Source organism: Melopsittacus undulatus, chromosome 18 (assembly GCF_012275295.1).
Source record: "Melopsittacus undulatus isolate bMelUnd1 chromosome 18, bMelUnd1.mat.Z, whole genome shotgun sequence".
Classification (NCBI taxonomy): domain Eukaryota; kingdom Metazoa; phylum Chordata; class Aves; order Psittaciformes; family Psittaculidae; genus Melopsittacus; species Melopsittacus undulatus.
In genome coordinates, this window is record NC_047544.1 from 1,933,813 (window position 1) to 1,959,438 (window position 25,626).

Sequence of the window (25,626 nt, forward strand, 5' to 3'; positions counted from 1 at the left end):
GAATATTCCATGGATGTGCAAGTCTTTGGGTGTCTCTTTGTTAGGCAACCACCTTATCTACCTTGTCTCGCACTCTTTTCCTTGTGGATACAAATACTGAAGGAGGTGATCACTCAGAGAGGTTGTGGAATACTCAGAGTTTAAGTCAAGTTGCTCAGTTTCCTATTGTGTGCAGCCCATGGCAGGTAAAAAGCCTGTAATGGTTGAAAAATTGCTTTTTTAAACTGGAATTCTGCATGTTATTAAGAAAAAAAATGAGACAAATGGGGGTGTTACTATATAAAACAATAAAAAATCCTTGGATCTGGAAAAAGCAACTCCTTTCCTTCATTGGGTCAGTAGGAATAGGGTGTTTTCTGCAAGGTGTGAAATGTTACTGTGAGACACATGGTTAAGTCAAGCTTTTCATGGAATGAAAAGAAGCTTGGAGTAGTATTAAGCACCACAATGTGTGGTGTTATAGCAAGAATAGGACTCTGCATCAAGTTAAAGTAGCTTTGTGGGAAGCTGGACCTTGCTGCAGGTGTATTATGTTTAATGCTTAAGGCAATTTTAAGGCAATTATGTTCAATGTTTAGGGCAATTTTGGCCTTAAGCAAGAGGCTATTGGAGCAGGCATCAGTGTCCTGGTATTCCCCACCAAGGAGACCTGTGTGAGCCTGATGGAGGGTTATCCCTGTTTGCCTGCAGGGTACCATAGACCCTGCTCAGGTCAAATCACCCTTAAATCATCATCAGTTACAGACCCTGGCCCATAGTCTTCAAGGGCTCCAGAAAGACATTTCCCAGTGACATGCAATGGGATAAGTGAAGAGGGTGCCTGGGTTATCTTGGGAAAAGGCAGTCTCAGGTTGGAAGAGAAGAGGAGATCCTCTTCAGAAACCTCAGGCACATTGGATGCTTGCTTTTCTTTGGAGTTTTGCTTTGGTGTTAATGTCAGTTAACTCTTAAAGACCCCCCAAAACAGAACAGGCTGCTATGTCTTCATAGAGCAACTCTTGACTGTTCCTCAATGGATAAAGGGTCTCCTAAAGGAATTGCTTTCAATCCAATAAAAGGGCCTCTGAGCAAGGAGGGAAGAGGTGAAGAGTTGGTGTTTTCTGCACAGAGTTACTGAAGTGATTGGTTTAGATGCAGAAACCAGTCCTTAGTTTGGGCCTAACTGCATTTTGAGTTGTTCAAATGTCCAACTTTTACTTGGTGAAGGGATACTTTCATGCTTCCTGTGTGAAATATCTATAACACATTAAGTACCATCTGTATTCAGCTCCAAATGCAGCTCCAAGTTGCATTTCACATGCTTATTCTCTTATTCTGGGTTAATCAGAGCAATAGTGCATCTGTCTCTTTGTAATTGTATAGCACCATTTGCTTTTACTCTGATTAACAATTGCCTAAGGCCACATGTGAAATCTCACTGGGAATGATATGGGATGAGGTTGAAATGCCCACATTGGGATTCTCTTGGAACTCTAGCAACTTGTCTTGGGAATTGCTTCTGGTTTTGAAAGGTTTTGTAACAACACAGCACAGACCAGTGTCGGGTGATGATCATTTTTACTGAGATACAAGAGCAGAAGAGACAGAGGAATGATTGAGAATGTGATCATGAGCGGGTTATCGAGGAGGAAAATCCTGTTCATGCGGATGCTGGTCTAATTCTTCAGGAATTAATGGCAGTAATGGAAAGGCCGTTCGTTAATGTTAACTCTGAAGCATGAAGTCCCTTCTGTTACAAAGTTTGAGCCTGAAAGAAAAGGAAGAACTGATTAGGTTGGCACTGAGGGAATAGGATTGCTGCATCTCTCCCAGCTTACACCACAAGCAATGGTTAGTGCCATCTTTGTGAGACAAATCTAAGCTGTATATTGGGGTTTGAACCAAAGCTGTGCTGTGGCAGGACCCATGGATTGTATGTGCATGAAGCTGCCAAAACAATTGAGGCTTGTGTTAGCAGCCAGAGCCCAAAGCCTGGTCTCCAGGTTACACACACAAGGATGACAGATCTATTGCTCTTCCTTAGCTATTCATTCCCCGTTGTATAAGAAGCCATAGAAAACCCCAGGATTTCAATGAGGAGCTTGCACATCTTCACTCTCTATTTGCAACCTTGCTGCTCTTTGTTTTGGTGTACAAACACTGTTAGTGGGTACTGACCAGCAGCTGGGTAAGCCAGGTAAGAGGGAATCCCTCTGCACAGAGCTTGGATGCGTTTTCCATATGGGCGCAAGCTTTGGAGCCTGTCTCTTGAGATGAGGAGGCGATTCTCTCTGGGTGGAAGCTGGCGAGGGTCAGATCCCTGAGCAGCAAAGAGACAAACCCAGACAACAGCATTTAGAGACAAGGATGGAGCTGAGCCTCTCTGCTCAGCTTTGAATATGGACGAGGGGTTCTTGAAGTGCAGCTTTTGACATGACTGAACCTTCAGAGTGATTCAGCTTATCTTTAGTTCTTGGAGCCTTTCCTGCTCCTTGTGTAGGGAACAAGGACTTCTCACAGGTCACTGACCAGCTTTCTCACTGCTTTCATTCACCATCCTACCTGGTTGCCTAGAGGTGGCTCAGGAAACCTGCTATCGAACAGGAAACTATCATCCATTTTCGAGATGATGCAGGTGTGTTTTGACAATACCTTGGTGGCAACATAGCCCTATGGAAACAAAAGAAAGAGCTTTTTGTTGCAAGCAATACACAGTGAAAGAGGATTGCCAGAGAGAAGCACTGATCTGCAGAAGAAATAAGGCTTCATGCAGTAAAAACAACCACAGCAAAGGAAAACAGTGCTTTTTCAATGATACTGCCTAGGTAAATGTGCCATTGAGGCTGACAAAGGACTGGTAACGGGTAAATTGCTTTCTCCATACCACCATGTGTATGAGGTTTTACACTGCTGGAGTTGGGTGTAGGGATTCACTGCTACAACCATCAGTGCAGCAGAAGCACTCAGGTGCTTCAATGAGAACGTTTTGGAGCATCTCTTATAGAATCTGGCCAAGGTTTATTGAAGCTCAGGTGTTTGGAGCACACCTTTTTGCTGTCTCATTCCATGATTCCATAGGGGCACTCACCGTCTTCACATCCCAGACTGATTTCCAAGGGTCGGAGCCCTCCTCTGGGTATCCGTTGTACCCTGTGTCATAGAACAGGCTCACACTGCGGTGCCCCTTGAGGTGTCTCTCGCTTTTCTGGGTTTGGGAACAGATGAAAGGAGGTGAGGATTGAGGATGGTGGGTCCCAGGAGGTGTTCACTCAAAGCCATAGCTCCCGTAGCCACGTTTCGGGAAGCAGTTGCTCTTAGAGATCCCATTAAAGGGGAGGCATTTCTGGCCTGAGAACTGTTGGTCAAACCTGACATTTAGGCTTGGTTTTCACTTGTCTGCAGCCACCTGACAAAGGCAGCCAAGCTTTAACACTACTGCTCTATTCCCCTAAAGAGATGTGCAAACCGCTTGTTTCACTGGGGAATATCCCTTAAGCTGGATGCTCAGAGTCAAGCTTGTAAGCAAAAATTCCAAGGAAAAGCAAAAGAATTCCCTGTTGCTCTCTCTGCAGCAGGAACATGCAGGCAGTGAGTTCTTTACATCATTTCACTGTATCTTGTGGTCACATGCTAATATTTGGGGTTCTATGCCTATGCTTATCTCAAGACAGACTTTGAGTTCACGCCTAGCAACTGCCTTGCTTCCCCTCAATATATCAAGCACTTCATATCATGTATTTTTATACCAAATATCTTATTTGATATCAAAACAATGCAGTTTCCTGCTAAGTATCAGACTCTAATAGATTCCCTCTCTTTCAGAAACCTATTTCTCAGAGGCTACAGCTAAATCCACTAGTTCTTGTGGCCGCACTGTATGACCGCAGGTAGCTCTGTACTTACCCTATTAGCAAGAGCTGGAGCCAGGAAAACCCCAAGGAGAGAAGCAATCACGATCTGAAATGAACATTCAAAAGTCACAGCACTTTGACATTGGGAATGGTCATCTGGCATCAGGTTATTTGCTGTCTTCAAAGCCTTTTGACTTCCAGTTTACCTTTGGGTACCTGCTCGCATGTATCTGAAGTGGGGTCTGGCTGAAGGGTATTTGAATACACAGAAGACTCCTTTTGCTAATGATAAACTCTCTTAACCTCAGTATCATACTTTGCACAGGTAAGAGCATCATTTCCATAGAGGGTTGTAAAACACACCCAGCCCCAGTTCAGTGAACTCCTTGCTGAAATGCTTTATTTTAGCAGTGAACCATTCACCTTGAGCTTTAGCTTTCAGACATGGAGCAGATGCATGAAAGGTCCATGTGCACCTATTGTGAAGGGTTGGAATCTGGGTGCACAGCACAGCTCTGTACTCAGAACACAGCAGAAATGGGGATTGAATATAATAGATCTCATGCCTCTGAATACAGGAGTAATCGTGTAAGGGTAGAACAGACATTTCTGTTACAGAAAATGAAGGGTTAAGCACTTTCTTACCCACTTATACTATAGTTTCAGTGACTCACATGCTTGTTGCTCAGATTTGTCAAAACTGCTGCTGATACCTTTTTGAGAGATTTAATATCCTTAGAATGACAAATCCTTTGGTGATAATTATTGTGAACAACCCCTCCAATACTGAATTAGTCACAAACTCCATCTACTTCAAAGGAGGATTTTAATGAGAAGAATCCAAGTGTGACTCAGTGTTCCTCAGTTTGGGATTTATCCTGCTGTAAATATCCTGGCTTTAGAGTCAAGCACTTGGAGTCTCTCATGTCCCATGGTGCTTCCCCTGCGCTGTAGCTATGCCCTAACTTATCAAACTTGCTGAGACTCTTGTGAATGAGAGAATATTGCCCTTGTAACAGAGCACTTCTCTCCTTCACGTTTCAGGATGTACATGGAGTGATATCCCTGCCAAAAGGGACATCCCACCCCTGCTATCCCAACCCGTTTGCCCTTCTCCCCCTGCACAAATCAGTGCGAGTCAGTTCGGCACCAAGAAAGACTCAGAATAAAGCTGTTCATCCTTACCCATTTTATGAGAGAGTGATGCAGATACTTACAGTGACCTTCATTTTGGTGGCAGGCGAGGTGAGATCTGCTGGCAATGCATGTGTACTCTTTTTATACAGTAATAGCCCAAAGTTAAACCTTCCATGGGCTTTACCCTATTGGCGCGTGCCCTGTGTTCACAGAGTCGTGCCTGGCTTCCTGGGGAAGTGCTCTGATAAGAGGAGGGTTGATACCAACCTCGGGGAGTTCATTAGGTGCAGGAAGGTGAAAGGAGCCTTGTCATGGTCGGTTCAATGTGGTTTATAGTGACTTTTAAATGGGGAAAAGAGTATGGGAACGGGAGAATAGATGCCTAATGAAATATGATTTGTGCCTCTGAAGGACAGGAGGCAAAACATCAGGTGAAGGACTCAGCTTGATATTGTATCTATAGCTGATACTTGCTTCTATATCAATGGAGGTGCTAACCTTGCTGTGTCAAATGTGAAGTCAGTCCCTGGAAATCATGAGGTTGCTCTAAATCTTAGTTCCTTTGTTACCTGTCTGAGCTCGCTCTGTTTGCAGCTGCTTGTCAGTCTTTAGGTGCAGCCTCTGTGTCTTCACAGGGCTTCTTCATGAGAATAGGACCCGATTACAGACTAAGGGTTAGTGACTAAGGGACTATAAGCTAGGGAAAACAAAAGATGAGGAAGGGAGGAGCAGTAACAATGAGCATTTAATGTCACTATTATTTCAAAGGAAATAATAAACTAAGATTATATATACGTGTATCTCCTCAGATAGCATGGGTTTGTTTCTTTGTGCCTGTTACAGAAGAAGCACTTCCAGAGATGCTCATTTACCTACTCCAGAAGTACCTACTCTTATTAAATAGCAGCTCTCTCGATACCTCTGTACACTGATCATGCACTGTGGGTTTGCACACTTCAGCTGCCCTTTTCATCACCAGAATGGCACAACGGGGACTCAATGTCATTATAAATGAAAGTCTCTGAACTGAGCTGAGGATCTTTGGTGAAGCTGTTACTGGAAAAGCCACAGAATCTTATTGTACCTGAGAAGGTAAGGCCCAATTGTCATTTACACCGGTCAGGGTCATGCTCTGTCATCCTGCTACTGATGCCTTGCTCAGGATACATGAGTGCATGGAGGTGTTGTGCTCTGCCAGCACTGTGAGCAGAGAGCTCTGCTTTCCATCTAGTTTGCACCCACTTTGCAACTAAAATGTGCTGAATGAAAGTAATAAATTCCTAAGGGAAAGAATTTATGGGTCTTCGAATCGGACTGATAGGGGGATGTTAAATGGAGACAGGTACATCCTTAGCTTCCAAGACCCGAAATACACAGAGCAGCCTTAGTTTGTATGTCACAAAACCCTCTCGTCGTCTCTGGACATTTGATTAATGGACTAGTTCTCAAGAAAGGCATTTTGAGACCAAACTGTGGAATGCTAATCCCTGTGGTGTCATTAGCAATCAGTTGGAAAGCAGTTTTGCCCATTTCTTCCAACAACCGTAGCCAATTTGGCCATTACAGTGATGCGTCATACTTGGAAGCCTGCACCTCCAATCCTTCCATCAACTTCTGAGTGGTTTGCATGGCAAACACACACATTTGACGTTAGGAATAGCTTATGAAACTAATGGCAGCAGTAGAAGCCAGGAAACAGGGTAGGGAGGGCTGCTTTTACTGTATAAGACCCTATTCTTGTGCCAATACAAGTTTGTCTCCCATTTTTAAAGCTCTGCTCAAGACATCCTGTTTCTGCACAAACCTCTTGCACCTCTGTGCAGCAAACTCCTAAGGTGAAGAGCTTCTCCAGCCTCAAACCTTTTCTCCAGCCCATTTCCTTCTGTGCACACACATTTTCACCTGGTTTTCTGCATGTTTCTAACAAGGGCACAGCTGCTGAAACCATTTCTGCCTTCAGCCTTGAAGCTTGAATTAGGTTCTAACTTCATTGAATTAGTTTCTAACTTCATTGAATTAGTTTCTAACTTCATTGAATTAGTCTCTAACTTCATTCTGCTTGACCTGTCCTTGTGCCAGGCAGTTTTTCTCCAGGCTGTGTCACCCCATCTTTATCTCGTGCGTGGCATTCTGCTAATGGAAGCAGAGAGAATGGTGTTGATCTTTTGAGGTGTTGCTTTGTTCTTCCCCTTCCTCCCACTACCTGCTCACTCCCTGATAAAGTACATATTTACCAAAAGGAGCTGGAAAAACAAGGCACCAGGAGAGTTGATGGTGATTGAATCCATCTTGGAATTCCTGTTTGGTAATCAGGCTTGAACCGAAGTTGGACAATTATCCTTTACATTTCATGGAATCGTAGAATCATGGAATGGTTTGGGTTGGAAGGGACCTTAAAGCTCATCCAGTTCCAACCCCTGCCATGGGCCCCTTCCACTGGAGCAGCTGCTCCAAGCCCCTGTGTCCAACCTGGCCTTGAGCACTGCCAGGGATGGGGCAGCCACAGCTTCTCTGGGCACCCTGTGCCAGCGCCTCAGCACCCTCACAGGGAACAGCTTCTCCCTTATCTCCAACCTGAACTCCCCCTGTTTCAGTCTGAACCCATCACCCCCTGTCCTATCCATACAGTCCCTGACGCAGAGCCCCTCTCCAGCATCCTTGTAGCCCCTTCAGACACTGGAAGCTGCTCTGAGGGTCTCCTCACAGCTTCTCTTCTCCAGCCCCAATGTTCTCAGCCTGGCTTCATTGTAGTAATGTGGGGTCAGTCTCTTCTCCCAGCAAACCATAGGACAAGAGGAACCGGCCTCAAGCTGCACCAGGGCAGGTTTAGATGGAGCTGAGGAACAATTCCTGCCCCACAGGGTGCTCAGGCATTGGAACAGGCTGCCCAGGGCAGGGCTGCAGGCACCGGCCCTGCAAGTGTTCACACCCCCTCAGTGCCATGTGTTGGTGGTGGTCTTGACAGTGCTGGGAATGGTTGGGCTTGATCTTAAAGCTCTTTTCCAACCTGGTTGATTCCATGATTCCATGACTCTGGCATTGTCATGGATAACATTGCCCTCTGAGCGCCTGCACACTGATTTCAGATGCATTATTGGGAGATAGAGGGAAGGAAAGCAGGAACCTCCAAAAAGCAAGGCTTTCCTATGGGCAGTGCATGCAGGCTTTGCTGGCAGCATCTGGCAGTGATTCTCCCTTGCAATAATGTTAATTAAGAAATTAATCTTTCCCTTTTTGCCCTCGTCCGATCCGATCAGCACAATCCCATCAGTCCAGAGGGAGGTGGAAATCAGGAGGTGGTGGTTGCTGTGATTCTCCTTCATGAAACAGCTGAGGGTTGCACAAGTTGCTCTTACCTGTGCCTAAAATGCTCATTCTTGGGTGTTTTTCAGAAGAAAGGAGTACATTAAGTTATTTAAGCTTTACTTTAACTTACTAAACCTTTTGGGTTTCACTTGTGGCACCTGAACCTTCTTCAATCCCTGCTCTGGAAGGTTTCTTTGGCTGCTGAAATCAGAGTGTTTTGGACCTATCTGTAATGTCAGGAACAAAGAATCTGTTGAGCAGGAGAGGCAGAGCCAGCTTTCAGGAGTGATGTCAGTCTAATCTAATCAGTCTAGCAATGCTTCTCAGTTTATATCTGTCTATATGCATTCTGATATGTTCCTTATCAGCACAGCTTTGTTATACTCAAAGTACTGTTTTTTTGGTGCAATAAAGCTAATGTGTGCAATTTCCTTTGTTGTTATTGAGGCCTGTTTGCTGAGAGAGATTCCATGCAATCTCTCGCACCTTTTCTTCTAGTGACTGAGATTACAGAGCTATGTTGGCTCTTGGGCTGAGCTCTTGTTTTCTTAGAAGGGAACAGGCCTCACTTATGCTGTGCTAATAGAAAGCAGAGTGTGATTTGTCAGGGTTCCAGCATGGGCTGGTGTGGACTCACAGCTGAGGAGGAGCCAGGCATGGTCGTGGTGATAGAGGAATGGTTCACATAGAATCATGGAATGGTTTGGGTTGGAAAGGAGCTTAAGCTCATCCAGCTCCAACCCCTGCCATGGGCAGGGACCCCTTCCACTGGAGCAGCTGCTCCAAGCCCCTGTGTCCAACCTGGCCTTGAACACTGCCAGGGATGGGGCAGCCACAGCTTCTCTGGGCACCCTGTGCCAGCGCCTCAGCACCCTCACAGGGAACAGCTTCTCCCTTATCTCCAACCTGAACTCCCCTGTTCCAGTCTGAACCCATCACCCCTTGTCCTATCGCTACCATCCCTGATGAATATCATGTGGTCATTGGGACTTGGATTAACTACAGAGAACAGAGGTAGCTTTAAGGAAGGAATCCCCATCCTGCTCCTTTGGGGCTGTGACCTTGTGTGAACTGCACATCCTCTGGAGCTCCATATATGCTGAGGAGGCTGCCAGTTACCTGCAGTGTCTTGTGCAGGACAGCTGTTATTCCTGATTCCATCATTGATTTTGATGCATGTGTTATATCCATCATGGTCACTGATCAAAACCAAGCAGCACTCCCTGTCAAGAGCTCATGGGTATATTGGATGGAAGAAATGATTGACGAATTACTCTGCTCATGACTAGGCCACCATGATGTAGGTATTTCATTCCAGGATTTGCCTACAGTCTCTTAGGGGTTGTATGCCAGAAGACACAATGCGGTTGGTAGGAATGAATAGCAGAGTTATTCGTGATGCCATTTCATTCCAGACAATATCCTGTTAAATATTTAAAACATTGGAACCACCAAGAGTGGGAACTCCTCTAAAGTTTAAACCACTGAATAATGGCCATTGGCAGTGATTGATTTCACAGAAGCTGACTTCCTGAGTGCTTTTATCCTATCAGGGTCAGGTTATCTGTGCCAGCCCAAAATTCAGATATGAGCTTTGCCATAGTTTGGCATGTAGATATGGACTTGGTCAAGAAAGCTGCTGTCAAGTGTTTCCCACACCTCCAGCAAGGTATAAAAGCTGAAGGTCTCTGGGCTTTTCCTGCATTCTTCCTTTCTGCAGCCTCTTGGTCTTATCTGGAGGAAAATGAACGGGCTTGTGAGTATACCCATTCTTGAACCTGTGGTAGAGAAGGTTCCTTCTTTCTAAAAGCAAAAGGATAGAGAAGATGATGCTCAAGTATGCAGTACAGTGCTGGGGCTAATGGGATGTGTGTATTGTTTCCTTGGGTTGTTCCATGGGGAACTTGCATTTTTGGGGGGCACAGTAATTCTCTTAAAGGCAGTGGAAGCACCATTTGTGCAGCACTTGGGTGTAATTCAGAAGGGGGATTTAGTTATGATTTCACAGCTGTGGTTGTAGAGGCAAATCAAGCAGAACCATGGCATCAAGGAGGGACTTTGAGTTAAGTTATCGTTCTGCTTTTCCAGCTACAGGCAAAACAGAGCCTAATAGTAAGAACTGAAGACTTGTTTTCAGCTAATACATGTGTAAAGACTTTGCAAACTGATGCTGCTTCTCTCTATTCCTGAGCTGGGGTTTTCATGGCACTGATGTGTTCCTCTCACAGGCTGCAGTCCTCGTCTTGCTGGGAGTCTTCTGGACTCAGGCTTCAGCACTGGACGTAAGTAGAATGAGAAGCCTTGGAGTGCATGTACTCATTTAACAGGTACTAGGTCCTGGGCAGGGGGGGAAGATAACAGGGGGAAAAGCACAGAAGAAACTAACAGGATGCTTATGGCTAAGTGTAGAGGAAAACAGCATTTGCAATCATATAAGCCAAAGAGGCAGCTCTCTGCAGGTGCATGGTAACAAGCAATGTGTTGGGGTATGGATCCCTATGGATCCCTCCCATGCTAGTACACATAGGGACTGGGATGCCCTGTGGTGTTGCTCCTGAGCCTGCTCTGGGAGCCTGTCCCCTCCTTTCTCTCTCTGACACACTCATGCACAATTAATCTCAACCTCAAGAGCCTCCTGAGACTGCTGCAGGGTTAAGGGATTTACTATTTACATAAAGCAATGGTACTTGTTTTTATTGCCCCTTTAAAAGCTGTGAGCAGATGATGACCAATGATTTTGTGTGTTTTACCAAAGACCTATAGCCTGCGAGAACCTGAGAGTGGCTATGTCACTGGGACGATGACTGTCGACAATGAGAACAAGATTGCTGATGTCCATGTCCGTTCTGGCTTGTACTCCTCTGATACCATTTTTGACTACTCACGTGTAAGTAAACCAAAGAATCTGCCTTAATTTGAGTTATTAAACTCAGAAATCACTTCAGAGCACTCTCATCATAAGCTGTCCTGAAACATGATTTCTTTGAAGACTCCTCTTGGGCCACCTCTTTGTTTCACCCCTTCGATGTGGTGACTTAGAATGGAATCTGTGGTGGCTGCTTGGGAAGGTGAGAAGGATGCCTCTGACCTCCAGGAGATCAATGGAGAATGGGTTTCCATCACTCTTATGTAGCAAGTCTATTGGGAAAGGTCCTTCCAGCCTTATGGACAGACATCAGCTCGGGCAGGCTGCTTCCATTCCCCAAAGGTGCAGAATCATCCCACAGCAGTAGCCTGTGCAGCCCCTTTTTGTTCCTTCTAGGTTGTCCTTTAGGGTTAGACAATCAGCTAACATTAGTGGTAGCCTTCAGTTCATGAAGTCCATTGTTTTAATCACAGGGATACATTGCAACAAGGCTGTTCTCACGGAATGCCTGCTTCATCATGAAGATGAACAGGGAAGAAATCCCAGAGCTGGAAGAAATGGGACGTCAGGCCTTTGAGAGACAGGTAACTACAGTAAACCCATGCAGGAAAGGCTGCTCTCAGAGTTGTGTGCTGTGACATTAGGGACTGTAGGGATAGGACAAGGGGTGATGGGTTCAAACTGAAACAGGGGAAGTTTAGATTGGATATAAGGAAGAAATTCTTTACTGTGAGGGTGCTGAGGCACTGGAATGGGTTGCCCAGGGAGGTTGTGAATGCTCCATCCCTGGTAGTGTCCAAGGCCAGGCTGGACAGAGCCTTGGGTGCCATGGTTTAGTGTGAGGTGTCCCTGCCCATGGCAGGGGGGTTGGAACTGGATGATCTGAAGGTCCTTTCCAACCCTAACCATTCTATGGTTCTATGACAGCAGCCCTTTGCTCTGCCTTTGAGAGCAGCTGTCCTTAGGAATGGCTTTTCCATTCCCAAGATGAAGAAGGTGATCTGACAAGATGGAACTGGAAGGGAATGTCAGGTAGAACGTTCTTTTCAGGTGATGAGCAATCCTGGCAGCCCCATAGAGGGTTTTGTAGGGAGTTGGCATTGGGACTAAAACTGCAGCATCCCCTGCCCTGGGAAGCAGTGTGATTTTGGGGTGATCACAGTATGGACTGGCTTTCCCTTGGGTTCTGCACTGCCCAACATTACAGTACAGTGTATTTACAGCAACACTTACTGGCAGCTAGCAGAGCTTGTAGTAGCAATGCAGCTCCATTTTGCTGTCTTGGCAGTTAATACCTAGTGATATTGCTCCTAATGGGACTGAAAATACTTCCTCTAAAAGTATGCAGCCTCTTTTGCTACTGCTTTGGGTGAGGCAAAGGAAGGGGATCTTAGATTTGGGGGTATAGAATGAACCCAAAGCTACACTGCTGATGGTGTCTAATGCTTTCCTTTTAGGCTATGAAAAAAGTCTACTCTCCATACAACGTGTGGGTACAGTTCCAACCTGGCAATTCCATGTTTGGCCGTGCCAGAGACTGGCTTGTCTATGGTCGGCCCATTGAGCAGCTCTGCTCAGGTCTGCCTCTCTACCAGCTTGAAAGTACCAGTGGTAAGTTCCAAGATCAGAACGTGATGTTTCTGTTCCAGTTCATAAACACCTTTCTGTCCTTCCAAACTAAGTCCAAACGATACCTTTGGGGCAGGAATATATTGTTCTACTTTAGAGGGGAGGAGTAAACTACATGATAGGATTGAAAGGGGAAGGCTCTGAGATGCTTATATCTGAAACCCTGCTCCAAAGTGGCTTCCCTGCTGTTACGAGCCACTGTGTGGCCGCTGTACTCAATTGATGCCCCAGCAATACAGTGGTCCCACATGGAATGTACTGGATGCTATATGCTACCTGCTGTATGCAGGTTATGGGAAATGTGGAGCACAAAGATGATGTAAAGCTGCACAGACATTTCCTCCCTTTAAGTTACACCATAAACACTTTACACAACATCCATCGAGACCAACAGGAGCCTTGAACAGAACCATCATTGGGGATTGAATTTGTGTGGTAGGCAGACTTTTCCTCACTGGATACAGGGATCTTGTCACTCAATAGCTTCTTTTTCTTGTTCCTTTTAGCACGAGCGGATGACAATGGCTGTGCCAGTGCTGGAATTCCAAGCATCCTGGGCATGAAAATCTGTGAAAGAATGAACTAGTCTGCATCCTGGCAATTCTGCTGCATGGAAACACCTCGTTTCTTTGCATGCTTTTGTGATGGTAGCCACATTCTCCAACTGGAACAGAAGGGGGTGTTAGACTCTACTTGTCTACCCAAAACCTCTGATATACAAATAAAGGTAATGCAGTAATTAAAGTGCTTTGTCTGATGTCTTCATTGAATCATGGAATGGTTTGGGTTGGAAGGGGACTTAAGATCATCCAGTTCCATGGGCTGGGACACCTTCCACTAGAGCAGGTTCTCTTTGGGGCAGTCCTATGCTCAGGCTGCAACACAACCTGGGCATTGGATGTGCTTCATGTCAACATGAAGAAGAAACAGTCCCAGGATAGTTGGTTCCAGTGGAGAACTTCCCTTTGGAATGAGCTCCTTCAGGTGCTGACTCACCTTATGGCTGGAGGAGGATAGCAAATGTGAACAGAGATAAAGGGATGGAGCAGAGCCAGGTTACCAACACGTGCATTGAAGCTTGAGTTCTGCAGCCAGTGACCACGACAGGGGATGACTTTGCTGCCTTGATGCTATCAGTGGGAAACCAAAGCATAAGCTTACCCTCTGTGGTTTGACTGCAGTGATGGAAGGAACTCAGTGCAGCTCTTCAGTCCCATAGAGCCTTTGCTGTAGTTTGAATTCCATTTAAATGAGAAGCATACTTGAGCTCTCACGTGTTTGGTTTAGAAAGTATTGCATACACATCTCACCCTAAGCTTTTAGTGTTGATTGCCTGCTCATTTTGAGGGCAGTGTCACAAGCTCAGTGGGTTTGCACTCAATACTGAGCAAATAGCTCTGCAAAGAGCAACTGAAACAAGCACTAGTAACTTATATCTGCCCTTTAGTTTTGTTTGAGCTGGGAGGTAATGCTTCTGCCCTTCGTGTACACAAGCATGGAAGAAGATAGTTTCTAGCTTTTACTCTAGCTCACAATCTCATTGTATAAGCCAGGCCTGTCAGCAATACAGGTGTGTTTATTGTTTGATTAGTAATGCTTCCATCCACTCCCATGGCATTCCAATGCCAAGCTGCACAGATACAGGGAACTGCTGTGGATGGAGCACCCTGAAGACACATCTCTTGCAATGTGCTGCATCTTTTGGGGTACACAAGGAAAGGAAGCACAGGAAGAACCACATTCCACATAGCCTGTTTTCTATTTGATGATACTGTAGTTTGTCAGTGCTGTTTCCTACTGTGTTCATTCTTTGTTGATGGTGCCACAGCTTGCCATGGGTTATACATACCTGCCTTAGACTATAAGGAATCTATTCCTATCTTGCGAGGTGATGGGTATTGTCACTCCACTAAAGTGGAAGAGCAATGAGGCAGCAAGAGGTGAAGTGTCCCTGAAGACAGGGTCCATCTCTTGCCTTAAACAACTGTAGTCTGAAAACATCATCAATCTTCAACTCTTTGCCTGTCACCAAAGGGTCTGCACTGAATGTTCATGATCTGAAGGAGCTATAGAGCTTTCGTTTCATTCCTCTGTTCACTGGGATGTTGCATACAGTATGAAGCATCTGGTGCCATAGGGCTCATTAGGTACCGGTAGCTTTACAGGTCATCTATTGGAAAAGATCTTTTTACATTGTGCTGCCTGAGATTTCCCACTGGAATGGATGGAATATTCCCACTGACTTCCATGGGAGGGTTGCAGCCGCTTCCCAAGTGGAGAGCAGCCAGCGGCTGTTTCAGAAACAAAGAGAGAGGGAGAGTTATGTTGAGGGTCAACAAAGCAAAGTGCTTATCCTAATAACTGCCCAAGGTTAATGTACAGAGGGGATAAGGTGAGGCCTTATTAGCCTTAAGTGTGAGATTAACACCTTGGAAACAGCACAGGAGCTGGTGTGTGTGTGCATCAGGAGAGGGGCAGGGCTGTGCTGATCCTCAAAGGGCTGGAACACAGCTCCAATCACAGCAGTGAAGAAAGGAGCCAGTGCATGTGCACTGACAGCTTTTGTAGGTTAAACCACTGTTTATCCTGGTGGGATATCAGAATAATGCTGATTATTTGCTCCCAGCTTTCTAAAAGGTGTTTCAAGGCATTCCTGGCATCCCAGCAATGGTATCATCGGATGCACACTGACAGGCAGCTAAAACAGCTCAAGCATTTGGGGAGGGCAGAATTAGCACACATTCCAGTCACATCTCCAGCTCTGCTGCAGTTAACCTTTCTGGATCCTCACACATATCAGTGGGCAGGAAGCCTCAGTGGTCCCTCAGTGCCAAGGACACCAGTTTATCACCTGTGCTGCACATTAACCCAAGATCTTTCCACCACCAAACCCATTGATGGAGAACCCCCCCAAGTTCCCCAGTGTACAGGATCATGTACCAAGATCAGGGCATGACACCTTTGTGGTAAGTTGAAAATCAGAGCTCCACATGGAAACTCTGACCCTGGTGAGCAACAGCATTTGGATGAGGTTGCTTCTGTAGGTATCTTGTTTGATACAGGAAGACAAGCTTGCAGCAAGTAATGAAAGGGAAGAGCTATTGATAATAGCAAATTGTCCCTTAAGAGCAAGGGTTTCCATTAGAGGAAACAAAATGAAGTCAAACTGAGAACCAAACCTGTGTTTGAAACAAGAATTGTGGGGACTGGGTTGGCAAGGCCATAACAGGAATGAGTGTCCTCTGGTCTAGGGCTTCCCACCCTTTTAGTGCTAACAACAAGGAGGAAGAAACACATTGCCTTGATTTTAGAAGACAAAACCCTGCCTCTTGAGTGTGTGTCTAAGCACCCAGGAGGAAACTGCTGTGATTGAGCACTGAGATCCACGTGCAAGAAGAAAAGAGGATGCAAAAGGGAAGGACTTCCTTAAACACTCAGATAGGAGATGATTTTCTGTAGGAAGATGAGCTGGGTTTTGAGCAGTTCCTTGTTTAAACCAAGGTTTTCCAAGGCCTATAGGCCAGTCCTTCCCACCGAGCTGAGACCAGGCTGTGGTTTCATCCACCACTAGATGGCAAACGGCTCCAGTAACCAGAACTCCATTGGGTTCTCATTGCAGCCTGAGCCTGCGGCTGTTGAGTGAGATCTCGCTGTTATTAGGCCGATAAAAACATCGGGTAGGAACAAACCATAACTCCAACCTAACACACATGAACCTCGGTCAACCCGAGACCTGTTCCATGGGATGTAAAAGAGGAGTCAGGATGCAGAGGATTCAGTTCTCCACATTCCCGAAGCAGCAGGTGTTTGTTCTCATGTGTAACGATGCCCCATTTGGTGACGAACTGAGTTCTCTTTCAACCCCTTCCTATTTGTCGTTTTTAATCTTTAATGTACAATTCCTTTACCTAATGAGCCATTGTCAAAGATGGTTTCTTCACCAAGGATTTCAAAGAACACGAATAGCAAAGATGCACAAATGAGTGGAAACCTTTTCCCTTTCGGACAAGGGATACAGCAACGCCTGAATGATCCATCTGACCAACATCCATCACACACTGGCCATGAGCACATGGTTTGGAAGGGAAGCCTTGCAGGCAGGTCCTGCTGCTCTTAGCACCCATTACAGCCACCTCCTTTGCTGCTTTTAGCATCTTCCTATTCTACAAGTTCTTTTCTTTGCTCTTTCTCTCAGCTCAGTACAAGGCAGCCAGACCCAAGTGATTTGGCAGTTCCCATCTCACTTCATCTTTTGAGGGTGTCTATAGGAGAGGGAGGTGACTCAGACCTTCTGAATGGGGACTCATGAATGGGGACCTCAGGTTGCTATAGCCTGTTCTTGTTGGGTGGAAAACTGGATGTAGCATAAAGCAGATCCTTTTGTGGCTATGCTCAGAGTGGAGAAAGCATCACTGTAATTCTGGTGCTTGGATGGGAGCTGATGTGGGGATATAGGGGAGGGCAGAGGGGTAAAGCAGGACAATGAGTCTTTCTGATGGGGTTCCTGTAGTTCACATAGCTCCTAGGGCAGCCCAGACTACAGAGGTAGCCAAGGTCTGTTTGCAGGCTCTTAATCCTGCCTGGCACTTCCCAGGTAGGACATGGTCCATCCACCCTTCCCATACATATCCTAATAGTCACGATGCCAGCTGCTGGGAGTCTCCCCTCTCTCCCACTGGCACCATTGTACCATGGTCACTTAAGGACTGTTAAGCATCTAGAAATGCTTAAATTGAGGCATAGGGACATTGAGGCTTGAGCCAATAACCTTTCCCATTCCCTGGGATGGGAAGCAGAGGCTGTTTTCACCTATGGAAGCTCACTGACGCAGACGTTTGCCCTGAGCACACTGGGAGGTGTTTGACAGCAGCACATTAAGCAATGTCCCCCCTGGATGCAACATACTGAGAGCTGAGCCAGGGCACTCTGCCACTCATTCCAGATAAGTCGAGCCCTTTAACACCAGGGCCTGCGAGGGGCTTGTTCCATGCTCTCAATGAGATAAGCTGCCATCCACGCTTCACAGGACACTCCTATCTGCCAAGCTGCTCTGAGGGAGAGCTGCGAGATGTGCAGCATGATTTAAAGCACGTTACAGACCCCCCCAATCCCAAATGTGAGGGGAGGGCTGGTTAAAAAGCAAGGAACTTCCAAAGGGATGGGATCCTTCACATAGGGCAATAGCTCTGCATAGCTTACAGATGTTAAACAGCTGTGAAGGAGAGAACAACGCACCAAGAATGGTAGAGCTGGCACTGTTAGAGTCTAAAGAGTGGGAGATTGACTCAAAAGCCTCCAATTAAGATGTATTTTCATGCTCCTGAGCCTCACAAGTGTTAATACAGTATAAATAGAGCATGTATATGTACACTAAATCTCTGACTGATGTGGCAGCTAACCGGTGTGTGTGTCAATGGGGTGACTTTCCTGACTGGAAATGTACTTGCATAGAGCTGTTACCCCTCAGCTCTCATTTCCCTGCCTCTTGTGATTGGTAATGAGTGTTCTAAGCATCCTTAAAAGGGCTGCAGACTAAGAGGACCAGACCAGATTCTGAATGAAAAGCCAAAAATTAATGAGGAGTTCCCCTTAAATGTATGTATATACATATACATGCATGGAAAGACAAGACTGATATTCAGTTGCACAGCAAACATGAATGAGGCTGCTGACAACCCTCATTTCCCCAGTCTAATTGCAAGCATCAAGTTACAGACATTGAAATCTTTGCTGTTTTGAGGCTGTGCTTAAGCAGTATTTTCACTGAATTTCTACTGTTCCATACAATTTGCTTTCCCCTTTTGATCCCAACCCTAACACCAAAAGAACAGCAGATATTAGACCTGCCTAATTTCTCCTCTTGCTGTGGCTACAAGCTGTTTGCCTTTGCTATCACCATCTCGTGCTGGGTCATTGACTAATGCTGCCAGAAAATACTCCATCCATCAGGTTTTCAATGGAATCACTTCAAGTCCTTGATCAGGATCATCAATAGGATAATTTGGGGTGAAAGAGCCTGTTTTCTTCCAACCCATTGCTCAAGACTGAGAATCCATCCTAAAAACCAAGGCCGAGATACATTTAGTAGCCATTCCCATTTGTTCTGTTAGGGCTGTGGGAGCATGTAAATGGAGTTCATTAAGGGAAAGAATCATCTTCCTCAAGCAGCCCACTTGGGCCCAGAGCTGACAGAGGAATAGGAACGATGCTGGAGGGTGCTGTGAAGCTTTATATCCCTGCCTTGCTTTTGTCAGTGTCACTGGAGCTGCTCCGAGGAGTTGAACACCCGCAGGAATCCCGGAGCTCCAAGGAATAACTCCATGAGGAGAGAAGGAATTCCAGACATGTCAGATTCAAACTTTCTCTTGACCTTTCCCTATGTGATAAGGAGCCTGCAGAGTCCAGCTCCTGGGGGGAAGCAGCTCGCCTAGGCTGCTGTTCATTAGCCCTGCAGTGCGGTCGTATCTATGCCAAGGGCTCTGATAGCAATGGGTTGATTTTGACCACATCTCACCAGGTTTGTACGTTAATAAATGATGTGACCTTTAGGGATGCTGGTTTTGGAATGACCTTTGATATTCAGGCCTCCATCTGCACAGGGGCATGTACAGAGATAATGGTTGTGGAGGCAAACCAAGAGATTTCTTGAGACACCTCCCATCCTATCAGTGATATAAGCAAATATTTAGCTCTTCTGGAAACACTTGTGTTTAATGTAAATGTGTCTATTGCCTGTGTTAACTCCCTTTGAGGCCTAGAAGGAAAGGACACAGGTTAAATGCTGGAACATGCAGAAGCAAGCAGCAGCCCATTCACACTACAAGCTCTTCGCAATAACTACTTGGGAACGGAGCACACAGGGACAGTGAGGCTGTGAGCTTGCAGTGAATTTGCTGTGCATGGATGACAGGGCACTGACAGGAAGGCAATGTCCAGCCATTTCCAGCTCTTTTCTTTCTCTTTCAGTCTCTCAGGCTTCAAAATCTCTGCTTATCCTGATGTATCTGTACCACCGCATGGCCATTGACTTGCAGCTCAGACCAGGTTGCACGAGTGCAAATGCACTCCCTTCCTATACCCTAGAGCTTCTGCCACCTCCATAGGAGAAAAGGAGAGAGGAAAGGGAATCACCAGGAGCAATGCAGGGAGTTCTGGTGTTCTGCTTGTCTGTGTGACCCCCATCCCTTCCACTTGCCTGGAAATAGCGGATGAAGAAGATGTGCTGGGGCTTTCCCATATAAAGCTATTGCTGCGCATCTCTGGGTCAGGAGGAGGTTGGAGCACTCAGTGTAAGTAGTTCCCTGCCCTTGTGGCTGCACAGAGACTTTCCTTCTTCTCCCCATTTCCTTTCCTCAACCACACAGGTCGCAATGCATCATTGTGCTTCTCTCGCACCGCTCATGCTTTAAATCCTATCTTTTCCCTTTCCATTCCCATCTGAAATCAGAGCAGAGCTGCTGGGAACAGCCCATTTATGGACAGGCAAACCAGAGCAGCCATGAGCAGAGGCATACAGGAATAAGGACTCGGGCAGATGCAGGAATGGAGACTAATTTTAGTTATTCCATTGCAAGCTCATCACACTGTCAGTGTCACACTCTTCTTTATCTCCCATCTCGCACCCAACAGTTACCTCATGCCACAGCTATCTCCTGACAGGGACCATTGTGGGGCAGTTTTGTAGGAATTTCAAACCTGGATTGTGGAAAACCGGAGGTCACATGCTGTGCTGGAGCTGCAGCCCTCCCCTTCCTCCTTGGAATGGCACATATGCCTCTGGTGTCCTGGTTAGCCTTGAACTGAACCATTTACACAGCTTTTGAAGGGGGTTTCAGGTCTGCCCACTATGAAGTTAATGATTTCTCGACAGGATGTGTTGCTGTTGATTCAGTTGGAATGCTGAGATTCAATTGGAATGCTGAGATTCAATCGGAATGTTGAGATTTAATCCAAACTTTAAGGTTCAGTCCAAGTGCTGTGGTGTGGATGTCTGATACCTCCTTACAGAGGAAAAATAGGGGCTTATTTCAGACTGATCCCAATGGGTTTGAGCACTGATTGACATCACTAAAGGTGCTCCTGTTCTTCCATTAAAACCCATCCTTTTCTTCATTATTAATGCTATTTGTGGGCAAAGCCACTCTTGTGGCTAAGTTACAGCTCTCTGTCTCACATAGAAAAGACTCCAGCTTGACATTTTCTGTCTCAAAGGATTAGCACAGAAACAAAGCTTCCCTTGTGCTATAACACAAACATCAGATATGATACAGGATATGAGCTATGATATAGGATAGCTTCTTGTGGTGAAGCAGAACGCTGCATCTTGAGTTCTGGCAATAGAGGTGCTATTGCTGGCTCTGCTATGGAAGCCCTCTGCTACCTTGGGCAGGTCATTTGATAGATCTTCTTCTCTTCTCTCCAGTCTCACCTGCACTAAGTATGAGGATTTGGAGCTGCAGCTTGAAGATCTATGAGAAATGTGCCCCAAAGCCCCTGATGTGGGTCCTTCCTCAGTGGCATCCGGAATGAAATGCTCTTCCCTTCACATTCCAGCCACAGTTTTACCTGTGATCCCTATATTCACATAGAAATGAGTAGGACAGGCAAAACTCCAATATTCTTTCCCCCTCCAATAGATTATTTAGTATTTGAATATATCTTCAAGGAATATTGTCTTTTTGGTGATGCTTCTGTATTTAAGCCAAGAACAGTTCTGTTTTCCTCTACCTTCACCTCTCAGTGGTGTTTCTGAGAGGCTCTTTCAACAGAATCCATCAAAAACAACCAGAGGAAAAGGGGAGGAAGAAAGGAACACATGAAAAAGGAAACCTGCTTCATGATTTAAGCAAAGCCCAAGATGTGATAACAATCTAACATGAAAATCTCAGTTAAATCAGTGAAGGTGTACACGAACCAAACTCCACCTGAGTTTACACGCAGCATTATAACTAACTGGTTATAAACTTCCTTTCTATTCACTGAGCCCTATTCATGTTCAGGAAGCTGAGGCATTTCCTCCTGGGAAAGGTTCACCATCCCAGTCTGGGTGTGTTAGTGGAAGCAGGTGTTCCTCCATCCCAAAAGCCAGGCTAAGGAAGGGTGAGGATGCTTCCAAATCCCTTCACATTCCTCTCACCCAGAGGAGCATCACACCCTTTCCATCTTGTATATCGTCGACCTTGACACTTCACAAAGCCCTGCTTTGCTTCCCAGCCTTTCAGCACCAAGCTTGCCTCACACATTCCTGCTCCAACCCGTGCTCTTCTGCTGCCTCTTGACAGAAGAAGCCGTGGAGGCATCGGCTTGGAGGAAGTTGTGGGGTGCCTGAGATTAGAGGCTATTTTGGAGCCCCACAAGCTTCAGGACTGACCCTGTCTGTTCCCAGGCGCTGCTGCACTCATGGTCTTGCCCCATCTGCTTAGTGCTGGCTATAGGAAAGGCCCCTCTTTGCTCTCTGGGCTGATTTTCCCCCTCCAGTCCTTGCCATGGTATAAGAACGGAGAGTATCCAACCCATAGTGCCACCTCCGGCTCTGCCAGGAAGGGTGAAACATCCATTAAACAGTGCTCCATAGGTGCTGAGTGCTGTTCCCAAACACTGGCAGGTTCAGTGCAAAGGTTTAGGCTCTCCTTAGCTCTGTTCCATCACACACAGCTGCAGATTAACACAGGAAATGAGCACAAACATCCTAGGACTGAGAGCCAAGCGCCCCGTGTACAGCTCTGCTGCCTCATGCACCACTAAGGAAATGGGCTCACTCTTTATGCTATTTAAGAAGAGTTCAAATGATGCTTCTTAATACTCCCTCTCCAGCTACCTCAGGTAATGCATTTAACATAGATGTGTTGAGAGCAGTTTCCTTTCTCGGATACTTATTGTGCATGTGAATTAAAAGGACAAATCTCTTCATTTCAGCGACATGAAATAAAACCCTTCTGTGAAACAAATTTTGTTTCAATTAAAAAATTAAACAATTAAATAATTAAACAATTAATTAATTAAACAATTAAACAATTAAGTTTTGTTTCAATTAAACAATTAAACAATTAAACAATTAAACAATTAAATTTGGTGGGGGAAGGATATGTGTGTGAAATCCATCAACCTCCAACCTAAGGAAGCAGGAAGCTGCTTCTGTAGCAGATGTACTCTATGGGTATTCCTCATCTGGCCAGTTCCCAGCAGGGTCTGAATTGAGTAAATTAGAGGACTGAGCAGAACGGGGTCTGTGTATAACCCAGAGGCTGCAGGGCCCTGCAGGATGCTATTGTTCAAGGAGTTATCAAAATGAGAGCGGAAACGCAAAGGCAGTTGGAATGTCTGAGCAGGAATTGTGTTCCTAATGAGCCTCTGGATCAAGATGACATTCATGGGGTAGGAAATTCATGTCGGATTCCTGTGCACATCCTACTTTTTACATACTGATATCTGCAGGGTGTGAAATTACTGATTCATAGAGAGTCTGTCTGGATGTAGCAGAGCTTAGAGGGGTCACTGAGCCCAGTCTGTGCTCCAAGGCAGTGTTGGGGCTGTGTATGTCACTGCTGGAGCAGGAATGCTGTTGGTTCACACCCAGCAGGCTGAGTTTTAAGTGCCAGGAAAGTGGAGTGAACCTGAGAAGCTCCTCTGGCTCTAGAGCTGTTCATATGGATTAACAGAGAGATGAGCTTTACTCGGTGTCTGGCCAAGGGCTGGGGCGTTCACAGTGAGAGGAGACTCGTCTAAAGACCTCAGAGCCTCACAAATGCTGAAGGAATCCTTTTAACCTCAAACCCATCAGCTCTAAATCCCATAGAAACCCCCAAAATCTTAGTGATGAGCCATGTAATACCCTAGATCCCAGTGCTTGCCAACTCTGCGAGGCATATGTGTGAGCTCTTGCCTGTACAAGCCATTATTGGTACTTGGCTGAGAAAGTATGAGCAAGGACTTGAGGATAAGACCATGTCTGTGAGTGCTGAGAAGCTTCAGCATGTGGTGCCCTCAAGCAAGCAGCAGCTTTTCCAGTGTGCATCTCCCTTTCATTTACCATCATCTGCATTTAGATACATGAAACCAGCACATTCTGAAACGGATATTGAAGCATTAAGCAAAGGGAATCACTTCTCCAGGTATTATTACTCTCATGACAAATCTCCTACCTGCACAGCTGGATGGGACAAACCATCCTGAAGACTTTCCCTTAGAGGAACCAGTGTCGTGCTGCAGCAAAGAGTTAAAGCCAAGCCTTTTCTCATGGTTTTAATGTTAATCTCACTTCCTATGGCGTAAGGACCTTAGTTCTGCATAGTCAGGTGATGAATCACCACCAAAAGAAGGTTGTGCTTCTCTTTTGAAGTTAAAGAACAGAATTGACCTGAACTTGACTCCAGAATTTCCCCAAGTTTTCTGTGCTTAGTTCTGGAATGCTGCAATATTCCAAGATGAGCCTTTCATAAGGATTTATAGATAAACTTGCACAGATAACCATGAACTCCACAGTGAGGTCTGAATTAATCTTCTCTTGCTCAAATATCTGTTTCTAATGTCGTGTATCAATAACAGGGACCTTGACAAAGTACTTGGCTTCTGTATCCAAGTTCCACATGTTCAGAGCAAGAAAAGTTGAATAAAACAACTAAAAGGCCATGCTAATGTCTGGTTCCATGGCAACAATACATGAATTTACACAAAGATACTGATATTTAAGACAAAAAATAGAGAATGAATTTAAACCATGGCTTGGGCATCATTCTCATAAAGTTAGATGGATCTGTGTCTGTTTGTGCCACTGATAGATTTGGGCTATTGAAAAGGGAAGAAAGTTGCACAGATGGAGTAACAGATCTAGGGATGTGCTTAGCCATAATGGCAAAGTCTGAGCTCTGGCTCTGCTGCCAAAACAAGGGTGCATTTAAAAACCACTGTGAAGAACCAGACACATGTTTGCATGCACAGTGCTCCCATCCTGTGGAAATCTCCATACCAAAGCAAAAAGGCCCACTAAGTAATTGTAGCCCATCTCTCTGGCAAAATCACTTCCATGTTGAGCCTCTGAGCTGTTCGAACTAATGCAAAGGTGAAATCAGAGTAGTCTGATGGTCTTTGTGTATTTTCAAGAGCTTTTAGATGCTTACAGCACTGCCAAAAAGGTGAAATCAGGGATAACTGCAACCAAGTCACACAGATGAAGGAGTGTCTGAACCCATTGCAAATGCTCCAGCTCTCTCTGTTTATGAGCATCTGTGTGGCACTCAGCACTGAGCCCTCACATCCAACTGGTGCTGATGTTCAGCTCAGGAAAGATTGGTTTATAGCAAAAATAAACCCTGCAATAGAAATAAGAAATCCTTTGGCACTAAACGGTGGTGCCAGTGCAGTGTATGGTGCCTGCATAAAGGGAAATGAAGTCCCAGCTTTACAGGCCATGCTGCTGGCTGGCATTTGATGGCTCTTCAAAGGGCTCTTTCCAGCAAAGCCATTGCAAAGCTTTATAGTTGTGATGTGAGAAACTCTCCTCACTCATCTCCTCGCTCATCTTGCTCCTTGTACCTCCAGTATTGTGGTGGCACCGAAAGCTCCTCTCCCTGTGTAGAGGTAAAGAGGAATGGACCTTTTCCTTATCCTGTAAGCATAATGTAAAGACTTAGCTCTGAAACCATAGAAACATGGATAGTTGGGAGACGGGTTTGTAAAGGGCAGAGTTGTTACCTTCAGGGAGCAACTGCATGAAACTGATGCGTTAGGATGGAGACTCTATAGAACTTCCCATGTTAGCCCAAAACATGCATGGATGGGAGCTGTTGGCGCTCGGCAGCGTCAGCTCCCGGAGCAGGGAGAAAGGGCAGCTCCTCTCTGAGAAGAAACTTGTCCTATCTC

At 45.7% G+C, this 25,626-nt stretch overlaps 2 protein-coding genes across 2 annotated transcripts; one reads left to right on the forward strand and one right to left on the reverse strand.

Annotated features, from left to right (window-relative positions):
• Positions 1 to 40: 40 nt before the first annotated feature.
• On the reverse strand, positions 41 to 8,931 carry LOC115945500 (gastrokine-1-like). Its single transcript, XM_034070595.1, has 5 exons — positions 8,911 to 8,931; positions 3,068 to 3,184; positions 2,542 to 2,649; positions 2,158 to 2,299; positions 41 to 96 (listed from the first exon to the last, which is right to left on the reverse strand). The coding sequence occupies exons 1-5, from the start codon at positions 8,929 to 8,931 to the stop codon at positions 41 to 43; spliced, it is 444 nt and encodes a 147-aa protein (XP_033926486.1).
• Positions 8,932 to 9,634: 703 nt separating this feature from the next.
• On the forward strand, positions 9,635 to 13,354 carry GKN2 (gastrokine 2). Its single transcript, XM_034070596.1, has 6 exons — positions 9,635 to 9,643; positions 10,502 to 10,555; positions 11,029 to 11,160; positions 11,613 to 11,723; positions 12,597 to 12,750; positions 13,275 to 13,354. The coding sequence occupies exons 1-6, from the start codon at positions 9,635 to 9,637 to the stop codon at positions 13,352 to 13,354; spliced, it is 540 nt and encodes a 179-aa protein (XP_033926487.1).
• The last annotated feature ends 12,272 nt before the right edge of the window (positions 13,355 to 25,626 follow it).

Coding starts and splice junctions, on each gene's coding strand:
- LOC115945500 (XM_034070595.1), bottom strand. CDS start 8,931: ATGCCTGGCTCCTCCTCAGCT. Junction 2,650..3,067: donor CAGTCTGGGATGTGAAGACG/GTGAGTGCCCCT, acceptor TTGTTTCCATAG/GGCTATGTTGCCACCAAGGT. Junction 2,300..2,541: donor AGCCACCTCTAGGCAACCAG/GTAGGATGGTGA, acceptor TTTGCTGCTCAG/GGATCTGACCCTCGCCAGCT.
- GKN2 (XM_034070596.1), top strand. Junction 11,724..12,596: donor GTCAGGCCTTTGAGAGACAG/GTAACTACAGTA, acceptor CTTTCCTTTTAG/GCTATGAAAAAAGTCTACTC. Junction 12,751..13,274: donor CCAGCTTGAAAGTACCAGTG/GTAAGTTCCAAG, acceptor TGTTCCTTTTAG/CACGAGCGGATGACAATGGC.